We start from the raw sequence: 12,978 nt of genomic DNA, 5'->3' as shown, positions 1-12,978 counted from the left end.
TTTCACGACCAAACCGCTGAACCGAATTTGATGAAGGACATAGGCTACGTTTCCTGTCTGATACATGACAATTAATAACTTAAAACGCCAGTGTTGACTTCCAATCAGGATATATTAATTTAGGTAAATAATTGTATTAACTAACATGACTTTGTATTTTTTGAATGTTGAAAAAGAATAACTACTGAGTTTCTTGCCCGTTCTTCTCGGTAGAATCTAATTTCCGAACCGGTGTTAGCTTCAAGCCTACTTGAATAAATTTTATTTCAAACCTAAAACTTACGACTATAGAAGCGAAGACTATTATTTAAATTAAATGAAAACAAATCCTTTATAAATCTTTTAACTAAAATATTTTAATCATAGAAAAAAACTTAATATATATTATAATATTGAACTTTTTACTTTTGAGAATGTTTTTTGAAAATGAATAATATACACAATAATGAATAACTTCACTCGTTAAGATTAAATTCATCATCAGATATGCTTTCGAGGTCGGCCGATTTCACAGAACTTGGTATCACATCAACGATTCCATCAATGTTTCTGTCACTTTCTTTCTCATTGCCCGTTTCAATTTTCGCATCTCCCGTCTCGTTCTCGCCTATTTGTGCGTCAAGAGCTTCCATAAGTTTACTGTCATCCATTTCCGTATCGCTCAGATCTTCCAAATCTTCCATTGTGATCTTGTCCTCTGGAACCTTTTCACCGTTGACATGTGTTAAATTCTTAGTATGACTGTTTTCTATGACATTTTCTAAAACTTCTGCTGTTGTATTGGACGATATATGATCAATGGGTTTGTTTTCTGTTACACTAACTGTATTATCGATTTTATTTAGTACATCTCCGCTATCCACATTTGTTTTACTAGCATCTGCGTTTTCTATTGCATTCATTTCACTTGGTTCACTAATAGCACTATCATTAACAAGTTTATTACTATTAACAATTTGTGAGTTATCTTCCGAGTTAATTTCATTTGATTTTCTCTCTATTTCTAAGTCTTTTGTTTCTGTATATTCTTTCTCTATTAAAACTCTATTTAGCTCTTGACTTTGTAGATTTTCTGAATTTTCAAGGGAATCATCTTTCTCTCTATGACTGTCACTCGCTTCTTCGTGATGTTTATTTGTTTCAATTTCATTCTCTTTCGAAGTCAGATCTCCATCTCCAATTTCCTTATTCATCACACTTTCTTCTAATCTTCCACTATTTTCTACTAGCTCATTCCCACCAGAATCCTTTGCTATTGGTACATTTTCACATTCTCTACTAGTATTATTGCACAGATTATCATCACTTACAACTGTATCTGTTTTAGATACATCTTTATTACAAAACAACGAATCGAAATCATCATTAGTAACGTTCGGTGCGCTATCATCACCGAACAACGAATCGTTATCACCACTTCTCGCTTTACTCGATTCATCGATTCTCTCGTCATCGAGACTATCGATTATATTATCGATTCCCCGTTTCAGTTCCGTATCGAAGTCGCTTACATTCAGTATTGAATCGAAGGCCTTCTCAGCTTTAACTTTTCTGCGTTTCTTCGGGACTTTTCCGAGGAATTTCCTTGAGAATATCGTCTTGATCGATAGGGAGACAAGGCTTTCGATTTTCTTGCCTGGGACGTCTGATAGGTCGCCGTCGCTGTCTGTGTCGTCGGAGTCCCAGTGGACGTACTTGTCAGCGTCCAAGGCCATCTTAATATCATCGTTTATATCGACCATGTAGCCAGGCTCGAATTTAATGCGCGCACCCGTCGATATGTAGGGATAGAGCACGTTCTTATCTAGACCGAAATCCTGCGAAAGAACAAAATTACATAAGTAACGTAAACTATTATTTATAGTACAGTCAGCGTCAAATAATTATTTGATATATGCTTAGATTTTGTTACGCAACGGATTTGAATGCGATTTTTTTTAATAGATAACGTGATTCGAGAGAAAGGTTTCTGTATATAATATACAGTATACAGAAACTTTCCTCTCGAATCTCACTATATATTGAAAAAAAAAGCGCATCAAAATATGTTGCGTAATTTCAAAGATCTAAGCATACGTAGGGATAATTTTGTAATATTGTTTCGGTTCATAGGTTGAATGCCTCAGTGTAACTATCAACCAAAGGGAGATAGCATCTTAGCTCCTAAGGTTGGTGGCGCACATGCGATATAAGGAATGGTTAATGTTTCTAAGTACCAATGTTGGCTGGCGGCTTTTATACTAAACTAACCAACTGTGCATGTGATATGACAACGCAACCGTTTTTGAACACAAGCGTTCATTATTAACTATTATCATAAACCATTGTGCTATTGTGAAAAGTAAAATTCAATATAGTTTATCGTATTAAACATAAGTAGCTCAGATGATAAGGACGCGTACATCTTAACCGATGATTAGGAGTTCAAACCCAGGCGAGCACCGCTGTTTCAAGTGCTTAATTTTGTCTTTATAATTCATCTCGCGCTCAGCGGTGAAGGAAAACATCGTGAGGAAACCTGCATGTGACAAATTTCATTGAAATTCTGCCACATGTGTATTCCACCAACCCGCATTGGAACAGCGTTGTGGAATATGTTCCAAACCTTCTCCTCAAAGGGAGAGGAGGCATTTAGCCCAGCAGTGGGAATTTACAGTCTGTTGTTGAGCACCGGTTAAAGTCGTGAGGATACATGCTTAATTCAACGAAATTCTGCCACATATGTATCCAGCACTGAAACAGCTTGGTGGATATGTAGCCTTAGCCCAGCAGTGGGAAAACACTTACTCGAGCAAAAGCGTCTATCATGCAAATATATCGTGATATATCTTACGTGCTTCACAGCGGACACGTCGTAGTGACCGCCCGAAGCGTTAGCGAGTATCGGGTCGCAGCGCGCCATTCGAACCTGCAGCGGCTTTAGCAAGCGACGGATCTTCGGATGGATGTACACTTCTGGAAATAAAAAATATATATCTTTAGAATCAGAACTAGGATAACATCTAAAACAATTATCTTTAATTTAAAATAACAATCAATCTGCCACAATAGAAAAACATTTAGTCTACACCATCAATAATCACATTACAACGTAATAATTATTTTCGCATTTAGAGATCTCAATCTGTCAAACGAACGAATCTCCCGCCTTTTTTTTTTTTTTTAAGGGTAGTTGTTTGACTTAACGCAGATGTTGCTTGTTTATTCCAACAATATATATGTCATTTATACTTATGACTCGGGCTTTGTGCAAGCCCGTTGAGGTAGGTACCACACACTCATCAATTATTCTATCCCAAACAACAGTAGTCAGTATTGTTGTGTTCCGGTTTGAAGGGTAAGCCAGTGTAACTACAGGCACAAGGGACATAACATCTTAGTTCCTATGGTCGTTGGCGCATAGACGATGTAAGGAATAGTTAATATTTCTTACAGCGTCATTGTCTATGGGTGATGGTGACCACTTACCATCAGGTAGCCCATATGGTGCCCAGGTGGCTTGTCCGCCAACCTATTCCATAGAAGAAAAAAAAACGTTAACTATAATTACACAGTATTAAACAAAGTCTTTCAAATTACTAATGTAACAACCTAGCTTCGCACGGGTGCAATACTGATACTAAATATACAACAGAATTTGTTTATTTACGACATCACATTACAAACTTCTGAAACTATCAGTGTTTCTTTACTACATTGTTCATGTATTATATACAAAAATCTTCCTCCCGATTCACTCTATCTATTAAAAAAAACCGCATCAAAATCCGTTGCGTATTAAAGATCTAAGCATACATAGGGACAGACAGCGGTAAGCGACTTTGTTTTATACTGTGTGATGATGATTAGTATGGATTACTATGTTTATTTATATTTTATATGTAATAGTATTAATTACCCTTCCTCCTTTGAACGCAAGTACGTTTGTGTTGTATTAAACTTTTATGTGAATAGAAATGCTTGTTGCATTTGTTGCAAGCACCTGAAAAAGAAAGAATATAAATGAAATCATTATTACATATTTTATATATTGTTTAACGAAGATGAAGTGACGTCATCTGACATACAACTATAGAATTTCAAGTATAATTTGTCGTTCCTGTGGCAGCACCCGCTACACCCTTTGCCTTGCCACTTTTTTGTTTATTTTACCAATATCTCCCTAGAGAATAATTCTCTTCGTCTCATTTTTAATATGTTTTTGGTAAGTTTTCTTATTACGGGTAAATGAAACAAATAAGATATAATTGAACAAAAAAAATTAGTACATGTTTTTGCCGCACGCCAACTTACACTTGACGTTCTATAAACGTTAGAGTTAAATGTAAGATATCTGACAGGCGGGCAGGCGACGGCCATATTAGTTGGGACAGAGGATAAAAAGATTGATTTCAGTTGCATGTTTAAGGTATTGTTTTATGTTGTTGTTAAATAACAACAACATAAAACAATACTTTATTAAATATAATTGTGTTTTTTTGACGTGACAACGTCTTGTAAATTGGTTTGCCGGGTGACACTTCAAGAAACTGCGTTACGCTCCGCTCACGTTATGCGCTCGCAATGAGAGTGAGCGAGAGGCACGCATCCCTTCCACTCGGGCATGGTTAGCCCGCCTAAGAGCGAGAGAGACAGACATAAAAAGTCGTTGTTTTTGAATTTAATCAAATAAATGTTTTAAATTGTTACTATTATTTCATCCTTCTTCCTACTATACGAATGAATATTCACATTAAAATTATTTTACCACTCAAAGTCGTTGTCACGTAAAACTTTCGCCCGTATACCGACTTTACAGGCAACAGGTAATTTTTTTATTAAATATAATAGTATTTTTGTGAATAGTAGATTATAATATATATATTTTTACATGCACTTGAGCATTGCAGCTTGGTGGAATATAGTCTTAACTTTCCCTTCAAAAACAACCTCCAGAACTAACCTCCTTGTTTCGGACACCTGTGGATATTCAGGAGCATCTTGCTAGTAAAGGACTTCTTACAATCCGTACACTTCACATCTTTGCTGTCCTTCTTGCTCTGTTTCCTATCCGCTTGCCTGGAAACATTATCGGACAGTACATTTAGTATGCTCATCTATATAGGGCAACCGGGGCAACTGCCCTGGGGCCTCCACATTATTGGGGGCCACATTTTTCAGCAAGTTTTATTTATTTAGGTTTATCAACAGTTGTTACAATATAAAACTTACTATAGTTACAATTAAATTAAACAAAATATCAAAAGCAATTGTACAACTAATTATAGATAAACACTGCATGCTTATTTAAAAACTTACAGACTATGTGCTTGAAATAATTAAAATCAGTTAGACTATGTAAAATATAAATATAATGTAAAACAATAAAGAGAAAAAAATATATATAGGGAAAAAGAACAATCACCTTAAATAACGGAGACCTTACTTAATTAAAAAAAAAAAGTTAACAAATACCGAGATATAGTCAAATTATAATAATGTTATGATTTAATATTTTAAAAGTTAACGATACAAGTAAATAAATCATAGCTTAGTGATTGAAATGAAAAAGTAATTAATTCATGATAATATAATTATTTTCTTATTATAGTTCTCGCTTCTGTTTGTCTAGGGCCCCCACTGCTTTGTGGCCCGGGGGCCTCCAGACCTTTAAATCCGACTCTGCATCTATTGCACAGGAAATATAACCCTACTCCATATTGTTATTTTCATCCCTACTCCTTACAAAACGCTCAAGTAGAGGTAAGTAAGAATAATGGTAATATCACAACGGGCTTTGCTATTCTTAACAAATAACAGAACGAGTATTATTTCTTAGAAGTCAGCAACTCATTTTTCAGGTTTTATGTAACAGATGTCCGTTTGGTGATAACATACAGATCCCATTATGACAAGTTACACACATACTGAACTGAAATGGCCCTGTGGGTAGAACGCGTGCATCTTAACCGATGATTTCGGGTTCGAACCCAGGCAAGCACCACTATATACATGCTTAAGTTGTGTGTATAATTCATCTGGCGCTCGGCGGTGCAGGAAAACATCGTGAAGAACATACATGTGTCTAATTTCATAGAAATTCTGCTACATGTGTATTCCACCAAGTGTTTAATTTAATAGAAATTCTGCCACATGTGAATCCATCAACCCACATAGGAACAGCATGGTGTTATATGTTCCAAACCTCCTCAAAGGGAGAGGAGGCTTTAACCCAGATAAAATTTACAGGCTATTACTGTTGAGGTTTAATTCCAGAACCATGGACTGCCATAAGATGAGGAACATATTATGAGAAAAGCCTTGAGCATGGATTGGACTGATATAGAGGTAGAGGACAAAAAAACGATGGATGGATTGTGTGAAAGACGATATGGTTAGAAAGAGAAGTATGGAAGGAGAAGACATGCTGCGCCGACCCCAAATAATATTGGGATAAGGGCAGGAGGATGATGGACTAATGTTGTCTTAAATTTTCGCGATTATTACAAATTTAAATAAAACTAGTTATAACGGATTTGAATCGCGTATTATAACGGATGAATCGCGTATATTAATTATTTTTTACATCCCGACGTTTCGAGCACTTTACAGCGTTCGTGGTCTTTTTTTTTTTATTGTATAGGTTGGCGGACCTTGGCGGACCTTGGCGGCTAATGGTAAGTGGTCACCATCACCCATAGACAATGACGCTGTAAGAAATATTAACTATTCCTTACATCGCCAATGCGCCACCAACCTTGGTAACTAAGATGTTATGTCCCTTGTGCCTGTAGTTACACTGGCTCACTCACCTTTCAAACCGGAACACAACAATACCGAGTACTGTTATTTGTCGTTAGAATAACTGACGAGTGGGTGGTACCTACCCAGACGGGCACAAAGCCCTACCACAAATTTACTACCCGTGACCTCCGTTATAACTAGTTTTATTTAAAGGATGATGGACTACCATAACATGCCAATGGACCATCAGTGAATCAGTAGGACTTTTATAACACTTACTTGTGTGTGTGAGCTCTCATATGGTTGTTTAATGAGCGGTAGTTATCAAATTCCGCCTTGCAGGTGCTACACTTGTGTGATGGTGGTGGTGACTTGACCTTCACGTTTGGAGATGTCCTCGTCGTGCGTTGAGGCAGCGCCCTCTCCTGGATCCTGGAATTGATGGACAGATGGATAAATTATCTGGGCTTTGTGGACAGACACTGATCGTAATATACACTGTGTTTCAATTTGGTGAGGAATCGATGTGATGGTGAGTCGAGATGGCCCAGTGGTTAGAACGCGTGCATCTTAACCGATGATTGCGGGTTCAAACCCGGGCAAGCACCGCTGATTCATGTGCTTAATTTGTCTTTATAATTCATCTCATGCTCAGCGGTGAAGGAAAACATCGTGAGGAAACCTGCATGTGACAAATTTCATAGAAATTCTGCCACATGTGTATTCCACCAACTCGCATTGGAACAGCGTGGTGGAATATGTTCCAAACCTTCTCCTAAATGAATGTAAAAAAAATGTATAATAACAACACACTATAGTTACTCACTCACAGCGTACAATAATGATTTCTTAAATGGGTGTCGATGTCAAATCTGTTTATAGAATTGTAAGTTCTTTGGCACTTGGTAGGGTTTTGTGGACATCTGGTAAGCTACCTCAGACACTGAGACACTGATACAGATTGTGTTACGATTTGAAGACTAGATAGGCATCCTTTATTCAAATTATAAGAGAAAATTCGTGAACAAGACATTCAAAATCAATATCAAAATAATCTTTATTCAAGTAGGTTTTTACAAGCACTTTTGAATCGTCAATTAACAATTAAGTGAAGCTACCACCGGTTCGGAAAGTAGATTCTACCGAGAAGAACCGGCAACAAACTCAGTAGTTACTTTTTCAACATTTAAAAAAATACAGTTATGTTAGTTAATACAATTATTAAAATTAACATATCGTAGATGATGTGGAAATATCGATCTACACCGAATAAAAATAAAAAACAGTTTGTGCGAAAGCTTTGTTATGTGGCAAAAGGTCCCTGAATGAGGAAACATGAGGATAGTGCCTTCGCTCTGCCTAAGACCGAGGAGAAGGGGTAAGGCTTATACACCCCCCCCCCAACGCCACAAGCATTCGTTACATGTTATTCGCCGCTTTCAGAACTAAAATGTACCATAATTCTGTCTACTGTGTCTACGGTTACACTTGTTCAGAACAATTGAAAATATCACCAATAAATAAATATAACTATAATAAATATCAATATTGGACAACATCACATACATCACTCTGATCCCAATGTAAGTAGCTAAAGCGCTTGAGTTTTGGAAAATCAGAAGTAACGACGGCACCACAAACACTCACACCCAAGACAACATAGAAAACTAATGATAATCTACATTGACTCGGCTGGGAATCGAACCTAGGACAGAGTGGCGTACCCATGAAAACCAATTGGTACTAGAATATCTGATGAGTGGATACCCACAAGATGGGCTCAGACACCATGTAAAATGCGTGCGAATAGAAAAGACGGGCAGTTAGTATGTTTGGAGTATTATGTATTGTACTTACTTGACTTTCTTATTTTGCATCTCTTTCTTGCTAGCCACCTCTCTGTCCCGCGGCCTCTTCAGCCTCGGGGTCAGGTACGAATTATCGTCGCTCTGAAACAACCATCCATACTAACAATATAATCGCGTAAGTATCTCTGTCTCAACAACAGTCTATAAATTCCCACAGCTGGGCTAAAGACCTCCTCTCCCTTTGAGGAGAAGGTTTGGAACATATTCCACCACGCTGTTCCAATGCCCGTTGTTGGAATTCACATGTGGCAGAATTTCTATTAAATTTGTCACATGCAGGTTTCCTCACGATGTTTTCCTTGACCTCCGAGCACGAGATGAATTGTAAAGACAAATTAAGCACATGAATCAGCGGTGCTTGCCTGGGTTTGAACCCGTAATCATCGGTTAAGATGCACGCGTTCTAACCACTGGGCCATCTCAAACATAATCCATGACAATTCAAATGCACTTGTGATATCAGTTTCGTGATATTACCTTTATATCTCTTTGATTCTTCAATATAGACTTGGGCATCGAATCGGACGATTTCTTCGATTTCTGAAAATAAATAAATCTATATTAACATTATAACTATATTATCTGAGACACCGGGTGTTGGTGCGCATGCGCAATGAGCGTTAGCAACGAATAACATCCATCACTTGACAACAATAAGATATAAAAATTTAGCATGTCAATAATGTTTCATTATTTTCTTCAGTAGAAAGTAAAGTAACAGCCTGTAAATTTCCCACTTCTGAGATAAGGCCTCCTCTTCCATTAAGGAGAGGGTTTGGAACATATTCCACCACGCTGTTCCAATGCGGGTTAGTGGAATGCACATGTGGCAGAATTTTGATGAAATTATACACATGCAGGTTTCCTCACGATGTTTTCCTTGACCTCCGAGCACGAGATGAATTATAAACGCAAATTAAGCACATATATATTGGTGGTTACCTGGGTTTGAACCCGCAATCATCGGTCAACCACTGGGCCATCTCAGCTCTCATCAAATGCATTATTTCAATACAAGTAAAACAACATTGCAGTTCCCTTAAGTCTCACTGACCCAGGTTACACTGTATAAGCTTACAAGATCACAGACAAGAAACATTTAAAGTTAAACAAGAGCTCGGTAAAACATTGTACCTGCAGTTTGCTGAGCTTTTCATCTTCATCGTTATATCTCTTCGTACCTCTCAAGCGTGGAGGACTGGGCTGCTTGCTCCGTAGAGCCCTCGCTTCATTTCTTTTATCCTTTATGTCTCTTTTCGACATGTTATTTGACATCTGAAAAGTTTTAGGCATATAGTTTATTAATATGATCAATAATAATTTACATAAATGGATTACATGTCTGTTTGTTATTAAACCAAATCAATATGGTTTGGTTTAATAAATTGAAAGCATAAAAAAATAGGCTTATTGTTCTTTACAAGATTATATACATGATAAAAGAAAATTTGTTGTAGATTTCATTTATTTTACAACCAAAAAGCAACACTTAGGATTGTTGTGATGCAATTTTATTTGTCCGTGGTTCAGTTTTAAATAGGCAGGCACAAGGGACGAAACACAGCTGTTCCCAAGAAAAGAATAAATTTTCATACAGCTCCAATGTCTACGTGCAGAGGTGACAACTTACCATTAGGTGGCCTATTTGCCTATTCAAACTTTCAATGTACCTAAACATTGTGAATCATTCCATCCAGAAATGAAAACTATATGAGAAACAGTTTGGTAGATTATAAGTTTCCGTGATCTTTATTTTATAATAAACTAGCTGTGGCCCGCAGCTTTGCTAACAAAGATATTGTTCGTTGGAGTTCAAATTTGCTTAATACCAAATTTTATCAAATTCGGTTCAGTGGTTTGGTTGTGAAAGAGCAACAGACAGAGTTACTTTCACATTTATCATATTAGTTTAGATTAATGACCATATTTTTTATTTAAAGCAAAATGATCTTTAATTATAATAAATTATCAAAGATTATACGTACCATTACATTGCTATCACCTTTTTTATTCTTAGAACTTTTACTTAATTTATTTCTAGACCTTAATGAAATTTCATTTGAATCTTCATTGATAAATACGGGTTCTGTAACACCGAGGATGCAGTCTCCGGCGTCTGGCTGGAAATATTAATTATCTATTAAGTAGACGAGCAAAGACATCTTGTAATTGATATTGGTAGCTAATCTATAGCGTATCCCCATGGAAATAGGAAAGCAGACAAGTCTTGAATTTAAGCAAGTCATGCAATTAAAAATAAACAAACAAACAACAACAACGGCCTGTAAATTCCCACTGCTGGGCTAAAGGCCTCCTCTCCCTTTGAGAAGGTTTGGAACATATTCCACCACGCTGTTCCAATGCGGGTTGGTGGAATACACATGTGGCAGAATTTCTATGAAATTTGTCACATGCAGGTTTCCTCACGATGTTTTCCTTCAACGCAGAGCACGAGATGAATTATAAAGACAAATTAAGCACATGAAACAGCGGTGCTTGCCTGGGTTTGAACCCGCAATCATCGGTTAAGATGCACGCGTTCGAACCACTGGGCCATCTCAACACAAAAAAAAAAAAAAATTCAATTTTTATTTAATTATAATACAAAATCAAAATAAACTTTATTCAAGTAGGCTTTTACAAGCACTTTTGAATCGTCATTTTACAATTTAGCAAAGCTACCACAGGTTCTACCCTGAACCTGTACCTGACTGTTCAGATTTTTATGATATTAATAAAAATATATTTCATGACAAATATAGATTATATTATTGTATATTAAGAAACCGAGATGGCCCAGTGGTTAGAACGCATGTATCTTAACTAATGATTTCGGGTTGAAACCCAGGTAAGCACCACTATATATGTATGTGTTTATAATTCATCTCGTGCTCGGAAGTGAATTAAAACATCATGAGGAAACCTGCATCGAAATTCTGCCACATGTGCATTCCACCGGGTGCATTGAAACAATGTGGTGGAATATGTTCCAAACTCTCTCCTTCATGGGACAGGAGGCCTTAGCCCAGCAGTGGGCCATTTACAGGCTGTTACTTTACTATAGATTATATTCTATCCTATGTAGGTTAGGGTATAAGATATAGAAGTAACTAATACATGTAAAGTTGCCAATTTTTTTAGTTGTATGTATAAATTTGAAGCAGTTTATTATATTACCCTTACCGCTCCTCTAGGCATAGCCTGCGGAGGCAAGCCCAGTCTCAGCCTCGTCCGTTTGTTTGTTTGTCTGCACATTTCCAGGAATTCGTAGAAATCGTTTACTTTATCAACACATAATTCGCATATTAATGGAGGCATTTTGTCGTCTTGGTGGACCTGAAAAGGAATATTGATTTTATTTCACTTGCTAAATATAATTATGTACGTCATATTAGTAAAAAGTATTTAGTTATGTTTATTTAGTGAATGGTAAGCTTTTTTATGATGTTTTTGAAAGTTGCATTTACCGCATATTTAATTGTTTTGTATTAAGTTTGTCATAAATATTGCATCAAAAACAGGCGGGATTCAATACTTTTATACTGAAATAAGCTCAAACATTCCCGATCAAAATGAATTTCGAGTACATTACAATTAGAGCACTTGACAGTGTTTGGTGTTAAAAACAGACATTGTTTGGTAACAAATACAAAAAATCGTATCATAGAGAACACTTCACGACACATTAAATATTCACATATATCACGTTATAGGCAAGTAATTATGAGTTTATTAACCTCAATTTGGACACATTCGCGTATTTTCTGTTTGAGTTCCACTTCGGCGCCGTCCAAGTTGACAACATTTTGAATTATTGGCATTTTGTAGCCAGCACCAGCACCACAAAGCCGACATGCTCGATATATCTCATATATCGTTTGCTTCTCTATCTTTGAATTAATGAAACCATCCATTTTTTCATTGCTTCACAAAATGTACACAATATCAATATTGGCCGAGTAGTTGCCGCTTCGACGCCATTAATTATGTTGCCAGATTATTTTAATAATTGTCTTTTTTTATTTATTGGTAAGGCAAAGGCGAACATTTATACAGCTTTTAATACATGGACATTTTAAAAGCAGTACTCAAAAATCAATAATGTATTTATTTTAAAATTATTTTTTAATGAGTAATTAAAAATATTTATAAGTATATTTTCTTTACTTGTTTATGATTAAATACTATAATAAAAAGAACGAAAGCAATGATCTATTATCTATTGCATTACTGCTGTAATTTAATAGATAATAGATCATTTTAGAAAAGTCTCTAAATATCAATAGGCATATCTTTAATTTTCTTCTTTAATTTCTTCTTAAAATATCAGTAGTTGATCGACGCTAAACTTTGAATTTGTGTAATTTTTTTAGATATTTCAATGCTT

The 12,978-nt window shown here is 36.2% G+C and overlaps 1 protein-coding gene across 1 annotated transcript; it reads right to left on the bottom strand.

Annotated features, from left to right (window-relative positions):
* Positions 1-330: 330 nt before the first annotated feature.
* LOC124542130 lies at positions 331-12,580 on the bottom strand. Its single transcript, XM_047120064.1, has 11 exons — positions 12,329-12,580; positions 11,775-11,927; positions 10,577-10,711; positions 9,726-9,866; positions 9,069-9,131; positions 8,581-8,672; positions 7,003-7,155; positions 4,943-5,058; positions 3,899-3,982; positions 2,834-2,976; positions 331-1,817 (listed from the first exon to the last, which is right to left on the bottom strand). Exons 1-11 carry the CDS (start codon positions 12,503-12,505, stop codon positions 456-458), a joined length of 2,619 nt encoding a protein of 872 aa, XP_046976020.1. The 5' UTR covers positions 12,506-12,580; the 3' UTR covers positions 331-455.
* Positions 12,581-12,978: the final 398 nt, after the last annotated feature.

Source organism: Vanessa cardui, chromosome 30, assembly GCF_905220365.1.
Source record: "Vanessa cardui chromosome 30, ilVanCard2.1, whole genome shotgun sequence".
NCBI classification, from domain to species: Eukaryota; Metazoa; Arthropoda; class Insecta; order Lepidoptera; family Nymphalidae; genus Vanessa; species Vanessa cardui.
This window is presented reverse-complemented; position numbering and strand designations above follow the sequence as displayed.